The sequence below is a fragment of the Elephas maximus genome, chromosome 12 (assembly GCF_024166365.1).
Source record: "Elephas maximus indicus isolate mEleMax1 chromosome 12, mEleMax1 primary haplotype, whole genome shotgun sequence".
Taxonomy (NCBI): Eukaryota; Metazoa; Chordata; class Mammalia; order Proboscidea; family Elephantidae; genus Elephas; species Elephas maximus.
Window position 1 is genome coordinate 69,726,855 of NC_064830.1, and position 16,162 is coordinate 69,743,016.

Sequence of the window (16,162 nt, forward strand, 5' to 3'; positions counted from 1 at the left end):
TTTAAAAAAGGAATGGTGTACACCCTTATCATAAATGAACAAGCAATGACTGAGCCATAAATAGAAGGTAACTGTAAACATAAATACGCAGAAAACAAAACATTATTAGATTCTAGCTCAAGGAAGTTGCTTACCTAAGAATCTGAGCCTGCCCTCTCCTGGTTATAAAGGGGTGGGACCAGCATTAAAGATGTTAATGCCCAGTTGGCAGCAAATGAGACTTTCTCCCTGGAACCCAAATCACTGTGATTCAGAGTTAGGAGATGCCCTCTCTCTGCCCCACCTAAACTCACCCTGCAGAACTCACCACTGACTCACAGCTTTCCCCCTGGGAAACTCCCTTCTGGTCAAGTAATTTTCATTTCGTTTTTGGGCTTGGAACCCTCATGGGGATTCCAGGGAGCAGAAGCCTGCCTGGCCTGGTGGCTGTGGGCTGGGTGGGGCAGCCCAGCTGGAGGGAGGCTCCCCTGAGGCTGGCTGAGACCTCTGTCCCCCTCCCCCCCAGGAAGCCCCCTCCATGTCCCAGCCCCTCTGGCGCCCCAAGGGAAGTGGCACAGGGCCAGCCTGGCACAGGGCAGGCCCAGCTGGGCCCCGACAAGCCCCAGTGAGCTGGATGAGCTCATCCCTTGCCCGTAATTATCTTACCAGCTAATGAGCATCTCAGAACCTCCATCTGACAGGGTGGACCCCTGGGGATGCTGGGAGCAGGGAGGCTCCAAGGGCCAGATGTCACCATGAAGGGAGATCATGGGGCACAGAGAGAGGAAATGGGCTTGGGGGAAGCGAAATATGCTTCTTGCCTTTGTGGGAGAGAAAGGTGGGACTGGGGCAGGCAGCTGGGGTCGCGTTAAGCACAGGACTCAGTGCTCACTACCTGAGTGACCTTTAGCAAGTGACTTATCCCTTTGCTGCTCAAAGTGTGGCCCCAAACCATCAGCATCGCCTGGGAGCTTGTGAGAAATGCAGAATCTCAGGCCCCACCCCAGAAACTGAGGCCTCTCTGTGCCTCAGTTTCTCCACCTGTAAAATGGGGATTAAATGACTTCATGCCCATGTAGTGCTTGGAACAGTGCCAATGCATGGTAAACAAGTATTTACCCCTAATATTATTATTGTTACTATTAATGTTACCATCACTGAAGTAACATACTCTGGGCAAGATGACGGCTGGGCCCAGATGAGCCACCCCCAGCCCCTGCCCCCACAAAGAGCTCCTGAGCACTTCTACTGTGAAGACAAGGAGCCTGAGGGTCAGAGGTGCAGTAACTTCCCCAAGATCCAAGTGGGGAAGCCCAAGTTCACCCTCACACCTGTCTGACCCCTATTACTAATAACAATGAGTGGGTAGCAGGGTTTCCTCCGTGACAAGCACTCGACATGCTTGCAATGACCCTGTGAAGTTGACCTCACTATCATGTCCATCTTTCAGATGAGGCATCTGAGGCACAGAGAGATTGGGCTGCTTTCCCAAAGCTATCCAGCAGGAAGGGCTGGATTTGAACCCGGGTAGTCTGACTCAACTTCTATGCCATGCTATGTTCCCCCAACTATAGTTCCAGACCTTTTGTTCCCACAGCACCCCTGCCTCCCCTGGCTTTACTTTTCTGTGGTTCAGAATCTGCCCTCCCGGGCCCTCACCACTAATGAGGCCTTTGCCAACTCCAGGCTGGACCACAGAGGCCACGGGAACTGGCTCTCCGGGAAGAACCTGTTTCCTGCTGCTCTGGACTCCCAGGTGCGGCTGGTGGGCCTTTGAAGGCAGGGCTAGGCAGACTCCGGACCAGCAGTTGCTGGGAAGCATCCACACTGGCTTCCGGGGCCAGCTGTCTGGAGCTGGACACCCCTCTGCCTCTCAGTCCCCCATCTTCACTCAGCCAACAGCTCATCTCCTGGTCCTGGCCTCCTGGCTAGGGTGCAGCTTGGCCAAGCCTGGAGTTCTATAATCTGACCACTCATTCATTCACCCATTCAACATACATTTATTCAACACCTACTGTGTGCCAAGCAGTAGTCTGTTGACACAGCAGGGTACAGAACAGACCTAATCCTGGTGGAGAGACAAAAAGTTAACCCTACACCTTCAGAAATGTACAATATCACATTGCACATGGGAGAGAATAACAAAGGGAACCACTCAGTGGGGAGCAAGGAGGGCCCTATGAGTAACGGACATTGAAGTTTCGATCTGAAAGATGAACTGGAAGGGTGTCTCGACTAGAGGGAACAGCAAAGGCAAAGGCCCAGAGCTGGGAAACAACTTGCAGTCCAAGCAGAGAAAGACCAGCAAGGCTGGAGTGGAGGGAATACAGGGATCTTGCCCACCAGGGCCTTGTGAGCGGGCCCTCCATCTTTTCCCAGAGACCTCTGCTCTGAGGCAGGGAATGAAGTCCCCAGTGGACAAGCTCCCCATCTCCCCGGATGAGGGCTCCACCTGCCTTCTCCTACCTTTCAAGCCAGAGGCGAGGCCCAAGGACCTAGGGCCACAGGGGCCTTGAAGGACCCACTCAAAACCCTCTAGAGGGCCCCAGCTGGCCACAAAGGGAAGTGTCCTCTCTGTGGATCCTCTTCTGGGAGACCTTGCACTACCTGATGCCTCTGTGTTCCCAGGTGGGCAGGCCTGCCTTGGAACTCTACCACCATAAGGAGCCGGCTGTGATACTTCAGCTCTTTGGGGCTTCGGGGCCTTGGGCCCCTCATCTGTAAAATGGGGTAACTTTTCCTTTCAGGGTCGTTCTGATAAAATGTGCGGAGAGGTTAATACTGAACTTGGCACTTAGTGGGGACCTAGCACGGGGCTGAAACATTAAAAGTTACCATGATTATAAGCGGCCAGGCGCTGCAACGTCCCTGTGGCCCCAGCCCGCAGAGAGAAGGACTGCTCCTTGAGGGCCTGGTTTGTCGGGTTAGTGGTTGCATCCGCTGGACTGGCGTACCCGGCACACAGTCGGTGTTCCATCAACGTTGAATGAGCGAATGAATGAACGGATGAAAGAATGAATGACCAGCGCCTTCCCCAACAAGGTCATTCAGCTCAGTGGGCCTCTCTCCTGTCCTTGGCCTGCCCCCAATTCCGCCGCTCCAGCTGCTGGTCAGTGTGCAACGTGTTCACCTGCAGTGCGCCTCAGTTTCCCCCTCTGCAAAGCGAGCGGGAGAAAAGGCAGCCTCCCCAGTTCCGGCGGAGGCCGGCGGAAGGCTGGCGCCCAGGGCGGGGTCCCGCACCCACGGGCGCCCAATCGCCGCGCGCCGAGCCGAGCCGCCCCCAGCCCCCAGTGCCGCCAGCTGCGCACAGCCCCCACCCCGCCCGGGCCGCTCGGGCCGGGGCGCACGTGACCCCGCCGGCCGGCCCCGCCCCGCCGTGCCTACGCGGGTCCCCATTGGCAGCACCAGCGGCCCCGCCCCCAGCGGGGGCGGAGTCGGAGGCGCCCCCGCCCGCCGCAGAGCGGGCTCCTGCGTCCGGACAGTGCGCGGCGGTCGGACCGACTGGCGGGCGGAGCCGGGCCTGCGGGGCTGCCGCGGGGCCAGCGGCCGGGCTGCGGGCGGCGCCATGGTGAGCCGGCCGGCCGGGCGGGGCGCTCGACCGGGCTGGGGGCCTGCGGGATGGGCAGGGACGGTCCGGGCGGAGTGGGGGCGCCGGGGGGCGGCCGTGCCGTGGGCCGGGGTCTGCGCGGCGGGGGCGGGCGGCCCGGCGGGGGCGCGGCTTCGGGGGAGGGTCTGCTCGGTGGGCCGCGCCCGCGGGCGGGTGCTCTTTGTCCGCTACGCTGCGACGAGATCCGGACAAAGGAGGCGGCGGGGGGCGGAGGCCGCTTGCGAGGAGCGGTGTCCCCCCCAGCGCCTTGTCCCCGGCCGTGGCCCGCAGATCCGCGCCGGGCTCCGGGGACACTTGGTTTTTTTTAAAATTCCGGAGGAGGTGGGGTCCTGGCCGCTCCCTGTGGGGCCAAGAAGGTTTCGGGGTGGAGGTGGCGCCTGGCGCCCATTTTGCAGGTGGGGAAACTGAGGCCGAGCCGCAGAGTTTGGTGTCAGGTTCCGTGGACATTGGCCGCGCGGCGTGGACACGACTGGGTCTTGTGGTCCCCAGTCTCCTTCCACCCACTCTCTGCTGTCGCTCCCTCCGCTTGCTTTGCTCCTCTGTAGAGTGGGGGAGTTGGCAGCATCGCCTCGCAGGGTTAAATGGGAGGGTGCGTGGAGCGCTCCTGGCACGGCGCCTAAACGCCGCCTGCGCTTAGCACGCGGAGCAGCCGGGCGCTTGACATCCTGTGCCCCCAGCATCAAGCTCTCGGCCGGCGAGGTCACCCCGCCGGGGCGCGACCCTGCGGGGGTCAGAACTGGTGTTTATCTGTCTCCCAACCCCTCAGGCACGGCGTGGGATCGGGAGTATGACATTTTAAGAGTCTGGCTGAAATCCGGAATTCGGGACCAGGCTGCCTGGGTTTGAATCCGTGCACAGCCACTTTTGAGCTGTGTGACCTGGGGCAGTGGAGTTAACTTCTCTGAGCCACAGAGTCTGCATCTCCAGGGTGGGAATAGTAGTAATTCAACTCTGGGGTTGTTTGGAGGAGGAGATCTGAGTCGAGCTTAGCTCTGTGTCTGGCAAATCACTATCTGGGCAGCTTCTGTCAAGCAGTTCCGGTTATGACCAAAGTTGTTTGGTGAAGTGGGCCACCCCTGTAGGATCCCCTGGGAGTGACCAGCAGGTGATTCCCAGGGTGGGCGCATGAGCCTCAAGCCTGGAAACACAAGCCCCTGAGTGACCTTGGGAGCAGTCCCTCGGGGCCCTAGCTTCCTCTTCTGTCAGGGGAACGTGGGGGTGGGGGTGGGGGGGGAGGTCTGGTGCAAGTTTCCTCTTCTAGAGGATGGGGGTGGGGTAGAATGCCACAGCTTGCACACAGCAGACCCCTTCTGTGTCCCATTGCCCCGCTCAGGGCCAGCAGAGAGGGACAGTCCTTCTGCACCCTGGTTGTGCCCAGCAGTGCCCTGTCCTCCCTATGCTCCTGTTTTCCTATTAGAAACCAGAGCGTGAGGTGCTTCTGGTTTGTGAATGGTGTCCCCTGCAGAGGCAGAGCCTGGTTTGCTAGCAAGCTTGGCAGATGGCTTTTTTAACTTGGGGGACATTACCGAACCCCTGGAGGCTCTGAGTGGACTGGTGGAATCCTCTGGCTGTGAGGGGACTGGTGTCCTCCCTCCTCGTAGCAGACCAGCCTCCCTAGCCTCCCTTGAGGAGTCCCAGAAGATGGGTCCAGCAGGGCGGGGGTGGCAAGCTGGTGCCCAGCTGGGCAGGCAACACTTGTGATGTGCCCAAGTGAGAAGGCAGCAGCCGCATGTCCCTGGGGACTGGGCTATTTATGGCATGAGGCCTGGGCCAGGCCCCATGCCCTTTGTGGAGGCAGGTTCTTGGTGGTGGGGGTCCCAAGGGCTCGCTGTCTTCCTTGTGGTACCCAGGAAGATGTGACATGCAAACCCAGTGGCCTTGTGGCCCTTCCATTCTCACATTGTTATCAGTTCTCATCCTTCCCACAACACAGTGAATGCAGTCAGGGGCTCGTTCCCATTTTACACATTTAGAGACTGAGGCCACTAGTAGCAGGTTGCTCCTCTGGATCACAGTAGCTCACAGTCATGAGCCAAGGGGTAGGATGGGGGAAGGAGGGGACTTGAGCCTGGGCAGCTGCTGGCTATGGCCCGATTGGGCCTCAAGCATGTGAGTGGCCTGTGAAGTGGGGTTAATTTTCAGTTTAGGGGTCTTGTGAAGATGCAGGGGTAACTGGGGACCCCTGTTCACATTGGGGAAGACCCACAGGAGAAGCTGTGAGCCTCCAAGGGAGACCCCGGCCCTCAGCTGGTTGGGACCCACGGGAGGTGGGGGGGCATTTGAAGCCAGGTGCTGGAAACTGGGTGCTAACAGCACCCTATGTGCCCTGGGGCCAAGTCATGACCTCTCTGAGCCTTGGAAAACCAGGCACAGCAAGAGTGGTGACACCTGCCACCTAGGATGGCTGTGAGGTATGATCAAGAGACAGTGCTCACTGGAGCTAGTGGGTGTTATTGTTACTGTTATTCATCTCAAGCTAATCTCCAGGACAGAAATGGGCTCTGCCCTGCAGCTTCTAGCTCTGCACTCTTGGGCAGTTCATTTAAACTCAGCCTCAGTTTCCTCATCTGTAAAATGGGGATAATGTTGGGCAGAGTTAGTGTAGGGTTGTTGGGAGGATTAAATGATTGTACTGAGTAAATGTTAAGTATTTTGATGGTGAGAGGGCACTAGTGGCTCAGTGGTGGAATTACCACCTTCTGTGCAGTAGACTTGGGTTCAATTCCCAGACAGTGCGCCTCATGCACATCCACCACCCGTCTGGCAGTGGAGGCTTCGTGTTGCTGTGATGCTGAACAGGTTTCAATGGAGCTTGAAAAATAAGAGAGACTAGAAAGAAATGCCTGGCAATCTCCATAAATCAGCCCATGCGAACCATGGAGCACAGTGGTCCAATCTACAACCAATCATGGGGAGGGCGCAGGACCTGGCAGCGTTTGGTTTTTGGGTCACCATGACCTGGGGGCTGACTTGACGGCAGCTAACAACAATTTTGGTGATTCTGAGGCGGTCTAGGTTTCTCACGTGCTGTCCTCAGAGTCTGCCCCACCCAAGCGCTGCCCCTCCCTGCCTGCCCTGTCCAGTGGGCTTTGCTGGAGCAGGACGAGGGGTCACCTGGCTTGCAGGAGACACCTTTCCTCCAGGGGGCCTGAGGGAGGTCCGGAGAGATGTAACAGGCATGTGGGGCCCCGCCCAGGCTCAAGAGGGTTGAGGGGTAAGACCAGCCAGCCCTCAGCACTTGGAGTTTCCTCTGGGCTCAGTTCCTCCCTGTCCCCCCGCCAACCAGTGTGGAGACAGCTGCCCCTGGTGGGCCCATCACCCTGGGGTCCAGTTGCACAGGCTGCTTCTGCCCCCGCACCCGGGCTGCATCTGGTCGTGGCCAGCTCTCTTGAGTCTGCCCAGACAGACATGAGGTCCTTGCTCAGGGTCACGGAAGTGGCCTGGGAGTTAGGGAGCTGGCTCAGGGGTAGGGACCCCTGACTGTGATCTCCATGAGAGCAGGGTCTCTGATTCATCACTCTACTCCCAGGCTGGGGACAGCAGCAAGCATTTACTGAATGCCTGCTGTGGAGTCCCTGGGTGGCACAGAGAGTTAAGTGCTCGACTACTAGCTGAAAGGTTGGTGGTTGGAACCCACCTGGAGGCACCTGAAAAGAAAGGCTGGGTGATCTATAAAGATCTACTTCTGAAAAATCAGCCACTGAAAACCCTATGGAGCACAGTTTTACTCTGACACACACGGGGTTGCCATGAGTCGGAATTGACGGCAACTAACAACAATCACGACAACAACTGTGTCTGAGGTTGGCCTGGGGACATAGCACCAGGCAAGACAGACAGTGCTGTCCTCTCACCAACTCAGAATCCACTTTGGGGAAGGAGACAGCAGGACAGCAGCCAGGTAACCACAGTCCCTGGCCCAGGAGAATCTCAGGTAGCAGAAAGTTCTGGGGAAGGCTGTGTGTAGGGAGTATGGGGAGGTGGAGTCTGGAGCCCGGGTGGTCTGGGAGGGCATCCTGGAAGAGGGGCCTCCTGAGAAAGTCCAGGATAACTGGAAGGAGCAGTTCGTGGGACATTCTAGGCAGAGGGAAAGGAGTGTGGAGGCCCTGAGGTGGGCGGGGCGGGGGGGAGGGGGCGTGCAGAAGGCTGGGAGGCAAGGAGCTTGGCATTGATTCTGATGCCACGGAAGCCATTAGAGGGTGCTGAGCGGGATGATATGAGCTGACTTTTGAAACAGCAGTTCCCAGAAAGTACTTGTTAAATGAATGAAGGAACGTAAATGAACTTGAGGGGGGCCAGGGGCCAAAGGCTTGGCCGCCTGGCTCTGTGCTCACAGGGGCGCGTGGCCCATACTCAGCAGTGTCCACTCCCCAGGCCTGGTGTGGGGGCAGCAGACAGGGTCACTTCATTGGTCCTGAGACCTCCGGTCGCCCTGCCCCTCCCCTCACTGCGCTTGTTTCCCCAGAACTGATGGGTGCCTCCTGGGTTCCCCAGCTGGCCTTGGCCCCCACTCCCAGCTCTCACTGCTATTGTTTGATTTCCCACTTCCTGCCCCGGCACCATCCCCACCCCCCAAACACACACACTTCCACTTCCCCTTCCAAATTAATACTGACTTGCCTTCCTTTCCAGAAGCTAGAGGGGAGGGCAGGCGCCCATGGGCCTGGACTTGTGAGGCGGGTGGACAGAGGAAGGCGGGGAAGGAAGGAAGGAAGCAGTAGTCTTCCCCTGGCAGGAAGAGGGCACTGGGGTTGGGGTAAGTGGAGACAGACCCACCCAGCCACCTCGGGCAGGATGGAGGCTGGGCACCAGGCAGCTCTGTGTGTGTTGGGGGGTGGGGGTGTGAAGGATCACCTGTCTGGTCTGAGTGGGGTGTGGGAACTGATAGCAGCCCTGAGGGTAGCAGGGGAGAGGCCAGGATGACCTGTGGCACTTGGGGTTACAGAGGTGAGTGGGCTGCCACTCATAGCCTGATAGCACAGGTGGGCACTAAACAGGTGGCCACCAGGGGTGCAGACTGAGGCCCATGCTCTGGAGGGCAGCAGCACGTAGGGTTGCAGGACAAGAGAGTGTCCCCGGATGGCTAGTCAGGAAGGCTGCCCTGGCCAGGCGATGCTTGAGCTGGACTCACTGAGCCCAGGTTTCTCCACCTCTGCCCTTTGACATTGGGGGCAGATAAGTCTTTGTTGTGGGGCCTGCCCTGTGTACTGTAGGATGTTTAGCAGCATCCTTGGCCTCGAGCCACTAGATTTCAGTAGCACCCTCCATGCCCCCCCCTTATGGCAACCTAGACTGTCCCCATATATTGCCAAGTGCCCCCAGAGAGGCAAGATTGCCTGGTTGAGAACCGCTGACTTGGTTCAAGGGTAAGGGGGCTGAGCACCCCAGGCAGTGGGCAACCAGGGGCAGGAGGGGTGTGGAGACCAGCGGGGCTGGGGGCACACCATGACGGGCCTTGCAGGTCATTATAAGGACTTAAGGGACTTGCCTGAGTGAGCAGTGCTGGCTGCAGTGGGTCCTGCCCAGTGGACCAGGAAGCCTGTTGAGAACAATGATGACTGCTTGGATCATGGAGTAGTAAGAAGGGGGCAGATTTGAGGGATATCTGTCCCCCTGCCCAGGGCTCCTCTGTAAACATGGCACAGGGAACAGGGCAGTACTCTGGGGTCTGCAGACTTTTCCCAGTGCCTGGTCCCTGGGCAAACTCTGGGGACACTGACTTAACTGCCTTTGACCTTCAGGCAAACTGGGCAGCTGGGGAGACTCCTTGGTGTGGAGGATAATCCTTTCTAATTAGGGCTGTTATTGCTCAAGGACACAGCAGGTTCCATCCTATTTGGAGGGAGAGCCTTCCCCCTTCCAATGCCTTCTATCTGCATAGATGTCGATCTTATAAAAAACAACTCAGACAGCAAGCACTTCCTGAGTGCAGACTGTGTGCCTGGGCCTGTATGGGTGGGGCGGGGAGGGACGCAGTGGGAGCTTCTCACCCCGCAACCACCCTGAGTGTTACCTTTGAGTCAACTCCGACTCATGGTGCCCTACGTGTGTCAGAGTTGACCTGTGCTCTGTAGGGTTTTCAGTGGCTGATTTTTCAGAAGTAGATCACCAGGCCTTTCTTTCAGAGGCGCCTCAGGGTAGGCTCCAACCTCCAACCTCTCACTTAGCAGCCAGGCAAGTTCGCACCACCCAGGGACTTGCCCTGGGTGTTAGTTACTGTTATTAGAGGCAGAAGACATGAGAAAGACAGGGTCTTGGACACGACGGGAACCATTGCCTGTGGCTTCAGCATTAAAGGCGGCAACAGCATGTAGTCCTAGCCTTAATCTTCGGCTCTGGCTGGGCCTTGGGGCATTCCCTGGGGTAAGAGCTGGGAGGGTTGAGAGGGAGTCTCCAGTGACAGTTTTATATACCTCCAGGCCTCCACAGGAGCCCTGGTGGTGCAGTGGTTAAGAGCTATGGCTGCTAATCAAAAGGTCGGCAGTTCAAATCCACAGTCACTTTTTCCTGGCGAGCACCACTAACAGAGGAGGATATTGAGGCTCAGTGAGGTGGATGGAATTTGTTGAGGTGACCTCCGGGAAGTGGCAGCTCCCATTCCCTGAGTTCTGTCCCCTTGAGGATTTCCCAGAGAGGCCTCACTCCCTGAGTGCAGCCTGAATGCAGTGCCCCCCCCCAGCCCCCACCCAAAGCAGCTGACAGCTCAGCCCCCACTGGCCATCCTCCTGGTCTTAAAACTCACCAGCAGGTGCTCTCTGGCCTGCAGAGTTTTTGCGCAGTGTTCCCTCTGCTGGAAACACACTTCCTACTCTCTCGGCATCAGGTTGCCTTCCGGAACATGCCCCCCACCCCACATTTGCAGTGACAGATGCTTTAGAATATTCACTCAGTTGTGGTCTGGCTCCCGCACTGGACGCTGAGCTCTGCGAGGCAGGAGGGGTCTCTTCCCCTCTCTTGTCCTCTCCCCAAAGCTCTCCCAGACTCCCCCGAGCCCACCACTGTTCCCTTGATTGTTGTCGGCTGTACCCTGTCATGGGGCTTCCAGAAGGACTTGGTTGATGGGCACACGTAGCCTGTTTGCAGAAGGGGCTGACGTCACTTTCCCACGTTGGAATGCCTCCACTCTGGCTCCTTGGAGTCGCCAGTGTGGGCAGGGGCTTCCAGAAGAGCCAGGCCAGAAGAGCGTCTGCCCTCTTGTTACCTCTGTGGGGCTGGGCAGGTCATGGTGTCCACCTCACCTGCATCATGGCTCTGTGGCTGAGCAAGGGTGGCTGCCTGTCTGATAGCAGGAGCACTCGGGGTATTGGAGGTAGTGAATGGAAGCAGGCTGGGGCAAGCTGAGAGAACACTGGTCATGCCAGCAAACAAAGAGAAACAGCCAAAGCCAACCAATGAGCTGCCTGGAGGGTTTTCTCTAGGATGAAGGCGGAGCAGTCAGGCTTCAGAACTGATTAAAAAAGAGCCAGTGGAAGAACCCACGAAGTCACTCGTGGTTAGGGTCCCCTACTGAGCCCCTGATTTAGCCTCGCCTTGCTTTGTCTTTCAGGACACTCATGTCCAGCCTGAAGTCCAGCCTCACTGAGGTGGCCGCCCCCAAGGGCTTGCTACTGCAGGAGCCGCCCCGCAAGAGCTGACCATGTCTATCATGGACCACAGCCCCACCACGGGTGTGGTCACCGTCATTGTCATCCTCATCGCCATTGCTGCCCTGGGGGCCTTGATCTTGGGCTGCTGGTGCTACCTTCGGCTCCAGCGCATCAGCCAGTCGGAGGACGAGGAGAGCATTGTGGGTGATGGTGAGACTAAGGAGCCCTTCCTACTGGTACAGTACTCAGCCAAGGGACCGTGTGTGGAGCGGAAGGCCAAGCTGACCCCCAACGGCCCAGAAGTCCACGGCTGAGCTGAGATGCGGAGGGCTCCTGGTCCTGTTTGCAGCCAGCTGAAAGGCGACGGGTGGGGTGGAACCATGGAACCAAGAGGAGGGGTTGACACCTCCTGGCATTGCCTTGGCAGGCTTCGTCATCGCATGCACTGACTCCTGGGGCCCCAGACCTGAACCAGGATCCGCTGGCCCTGGGCATACCCGTGGCCTCCTGGCAGGCTGCCCATTGCAGGCAGTGGGTAGACCTGACCCTGCTGGGGCTCATGGCCCCATAGTGCTTTTGTTACTTGAATGTTTAGCTGAGCCTGTTTTTGATGGAGCTACTACAGTAATGCCTGAACTAACCAACCTGTGAACTGTAAATAGGCCCCAGAAGCACGTGCTTAAGCCTTTTTGCTGATGTTTTAAAATACCACCTAGAGCACATGGAACTGGTTTGATTCTGACCGTACTAATGATGAGTGGAGTTGAGACTATGGAGGAGGGTCTTAGACTTGGAAGGCCCAAGTTGCACTTGGCAAGGGTCTTTATATATGTGTGTGTGTGTACGTACATATGTGTAAAGGAAGTGAAATGTCAGTTTTAAATCTTGTGGCTGGCCAGCTGGGGTGCTTTGGGGATTTCTGCTTGGTTGGCAGTGGGTGGAAGAGCCATGCTCTCTTCTTTGTCTAGGTAGATTCGGTTGTTAAATACCAGTTCCTGTTTATAGTGGGAGCATTGCAAGGAAGCTACTGTGTCTGCTTGGGAGCCAGTGAAGGACGCATCAAGGTGCAAGTCCCAAGGGCTCTCAGGCATCCCAGTGGCAGAGCAGTTTCTTGCCCCTTCGGTCTTAGCATGCCATGTCCCTGTCCCCTGCCCATCCCTACTCCCACCTGGCACCACTTAGAGCAGGCTTTGCTATAATTGCTCTGTCCTCTTAAAAACAGAGCCCGTGGCGGCTCCTTTTAGTCTAAAATCCAAGGGGTCCAGGAGAAACAAAAAGTGGATTTTTTGTTTTTGTATTTAATATTTTCTGCACTGGGGGGGGAGGGGGTTGTTGAGTGGTTTTAGGTTTTTCCCCCTCTTCCCTTTTCGTGTGTTCTCTTCCTTGCCTCAGATTACCGCCCACCTGCTAGGTACTGAATTCTGCTTTCCTTCACCGGTCACCGCATGACGTGTCCCAAGCATGAGCGTTAGTGGAAGGTCACTCCTCGTGTGCAGAAGGGGCACCCTGACCTCCAGTCACACAGACCACTCCCTGACGACTTATACTTGGGACAGCAGACTTAGGTTAGGCTTGGTCTTTGCCAAGATGGTGAGTGGGTGGCTCAGTCAACCAAGCACCACAGCAGTCTGCATCTGCGTGGGGCCCCGTGTCCACGTCAGTAAGCTCGCTTGAATTTTTAATCCCACCATCATAAGCACACTCTAAACCATCATGTTTCACTCATGACTTGTGTCGGTGTCCTCAGTAAGGAAGAGGTGGGCAGCACTGGCTTAATCGTGGAGTGCTGGCCCTGAATGTCAGAGCCCCTCTGAGCAGCGCGGGCAGGGAGCTCCCCAGGGCCCCGACCATGAAACGTCTGGTTCGCTGGTCAGGCTGAAGCATCTCCCAGCCCCATCATGTTGACCTAGTCTCCTTTTCAAAATCCTGAGAGGGGGTTGTAGGGAACACTTAACTTTAGCAGTATACACCCTCAATTGGGGGTCAAACATTTAAATAATAGCTTGAGGGGAGGGAAAACCAAAACCAACAAGCAAACCCTTCCTTCACCATCAATTCTGACTCATAGCAGCCCTATAGGACAGAGTAGAACTGCCACATAGGGTTTCCAAGGAGTGGCTGGTGGATTCAAACTGCCGATCTTTTGTTAGCAGTCAGTCTCTTAACCAGGGCTCCAAATTGGGGGTCAAACATTAATAGCTTGGGGGGAGGGGAGGGGTAGTTAATGGGGCAATGCAGGCTTAAGGTAGTGGACTTAAGTAAAACCTGTGAAAGCCAGAACTTGTTTCAGGTGGAAACCTGTCATAGAAGGAAAACTCACTGGGTGTTTCTGAGGGGGGATTCTTAATAGACAGCAATAGAAAAATGGTAAGACTGCACCCTGTCATAGGCGTAAAACTTGCAAGACCTGGAAAAACAAGGCAGTTCCATCGAGTTCCGGCTCTCATAGCTTTCACTGTAATAAAATGCCACCAGTGGGTTACTGGGGAATCTTGCAAAGCAGTTGAACTTCCAGTACAGAGGCGGCAATGCCTTCAGGCCCTGCGTGGGCATGGCCCAGAGGTGGTGGAGGAACAGATAAGCTGAGGTCTCTTGAGGTCCTGCAGTCTGGAGTAGGGAGAACCCATGGTGGGAGGTGGGGTGGCATGTAGGGTCCAGACGCTGAAACCAGGCCCAGAACAGAAGTTCCAAAGGTGCCCGTTGGAAGGTGGGGGAGAGGCCTGCTTTCTAAGGGAGCAGTTCACAAAACATGAAGGGTATAGGGATGAGCTAGAAAGGCCTGCGCTTTTGGACCTGTTCCCCCGGTGTTTCGCAGTGGCAGAGAAGCCTGAGCTCAGTAATCCAGGGGTCTGTATTTTCTTAGTCTTTTTTGAGCCTGACACCTGAAACTGTCTACTCCTTGACTTCCAGACTCACCCTGAGGTTTGTACCTGCCAGTGAAGTTTCGTTTTTGAAAAGCATCACGCTTCACTTCCTCCTTTTTGATTGAGGTTTGTCCTATCCCACTCCATCAGAGGGTGTCAGCAGTGTTGGGTGAGTGTTAGAGGTGTGATGGGTCCTGGAGGGGATCTCTGGGAAGAAGATGAAAAGGCCTGTTGGGCTGGTAAACTACCACAGAATAGCTCTAACTATTCTTATTTATCAATAGTGACTTTTTTTTTAGCATAGACTTGAGAGCCACACACTCTAATGGCTCAGTAAGTTATGACCTCTCATTGAATTCTTTCTCAATAGCCAACTGTTGTGTTCAAGTTGTCTGACTAGCCAGTCAAGAAATGAACCACTCATCCTTTGTATCATCACAGAAGCAACAGTAGGGGAGTGGGGAGGGAACTGTGGATGCTGAGCTGTGAAAATATGGACTAATTTTTCAGACAAATCTTCAAATAGACTGTGCTACTGTTTTTGTCTCAAAGCTACCAAGTTTGTGCAATAAGTGGAAGGGATGTCATCCCTGTTCAATAAAAGTTGAAAAACATTCAAGCTGATTTTCTAGACCACTGAGAAAATCTTTATTTACAATAAATTTCAATAAAATTTGCATAAATATATTCCCAATATACAGTTTTCCCCTCTGATTTCTTCATGTCATTTTAAAAGTTAGTCTGTCCTGTTCTCGTTATTCCTTTCGGATGCCAGTGTGGCACTACCGTTGGAGGGCGGAGGGGTGCTGCCAGGTAAGCGGGGCGCCCCTGCAGGCTCAGGGTGGTTGGAGTGCGCCTCCTTCAGGGAGGTGAGCATCTCGCCTGCGTCCTTGTCCTCCAGTTTCCTCTCCATGGTCGCCACCAGGATCTTGAGCCACGTGTTCTCAGTGAGGAGGTTCTCAGAGGCGTCGGCCAGCTCCTGGAGCTTGTGGGCCACCTCCTCAAGCTCACCGGTCTTCTGCTCGTACAGAGCCTGCAGTTGCTCACTGTGCAACCGGAGCAGGCTGTGCTGCTTCTCCAGGGTCTGCTTCTGCCTCAGCAGCCGGTGCTCGTCCCTGCGGGCGCTGGACAGTTGGGCCTCCACCTGCACCTGCGCGCGGTGGAGGGCGCTGATTTCCGCCCGCAGCTTCTGGATCTCTCGCTCCAGGTGGGATATGTGCCCCTGCTGCACGTCGGCCTCACTCTGCAGACATTCTTTGGTAGGTGGGTTTGCCAGGTTCTGGGGGGTGGGAGCAGGGTTTGAGTGATGCAAGATGAACTTAAGCAGATTCGGGAGGGTGATGGGAAGGTCTTCGGGATATTTCACACTTAGGTCCTTTCTGGAGAGAAAGGAAAAGGAGTCAAAGATGAGTGTGACAGCATTCTTAGTCCAAAACCAGACTGCTACTGAAGGTTGGGTCGTTAACTTCTTACCAAGAAAAGACATTCCCAGGATTTTACTTACTGATGGTCAGCAGGGAAGGTGAAACATTAACCTGGGCAAGAGACTTTCAAAATCTCTGGAGTAGCTCCACACAGCCATTGAAGGGAAGCAAGGTGACAGTCATTCTGGTCCTCCTATCCCTAACACTGTTTTGGTACTTTAACCCTAAAAATGTGTTGCCAAAAACGGAGGCTGGGTTTCAGTGGTGAGTAGGGAACGTTTCACTTTTTTATGAAAGTATACAATGGACAGGACACTCCCCACCTCTCCTATCCCAAACCCTGTCAGTATAAAAATCACCATTGGCCTTTTAAAGGGGGCAGGTTAGCAGCTTTGATTTTCACAAAGAGCCAGCAGTTGTACTAGGATAAGAAGTGTCAGCTTCAGGTTGTTCTGGACTTCCCCGAACTCACCACCTTTGAAGGTGAGCTCTCAGAAAAAGGTGACCTGACACTTGACAAGCAGACCAACCAAGAAACTTGGCATGAATTAATGCTGTGGCCCCTCAGAACAAAGAATGAGAAAGGAGGGGAACATGCTGAGGGGTTTTCCCCGGAGCTTTGTGGCAAGTCCTGATTTAGAAAATTCCTTTTTAGAACTTGCCATTTAATTGTCTGACAACCAAAATTTCTACCACAGATAC

General features: G+C 55.6%; 2 protein-coding genes across 7 annotated transcripts in view; one reads left to right on the plus strand and one right to left on the minus strand.

The window, feature by feature from the left end:
* Positions 1-3,460: 3,460 nt before the first annotated feature.
* Positions 3,461-14,725, plus strand: SNN (stannin). Its single transcript, XM_049902619.1, has 2 exons — positions 3,461-3,547; positions 11,133-14,725. The coding sequence occupies exon 2, from the start codon at positions 11,223-11,225 to the stop codon at positions 11,484-11,486; it is 264 nt and encodes an 87-aa protein (XP_049758576.1). The 5' UTR covers positions 3,461-3,547; positions 11,133-11,222; the 3' UTR covers positions 11,487-14,725.
* Positions 14,657-16,162, minus strand: part of TXNDC11 (thioredoxin domain containing 11) — a 75,869-nt gene continuing 74,363 nt past the window's right edge. For all 6 annotated transcript variants that reach the window (XM_049902615.1, XM_049902613.1, XM_049902614.1 and 3 more), the window contains one exon: positions 14,657-15,415. In XM_049902615.1, coding sequence (XP_049758572.1) covers positions 14,773-15,415 — 643 coding nt within the window. In that variant the 3' untranslated portion in view covers positions 14,657-14,772. The remainder of the gene's footprint in view (positions 15,416-16,162) is intronic.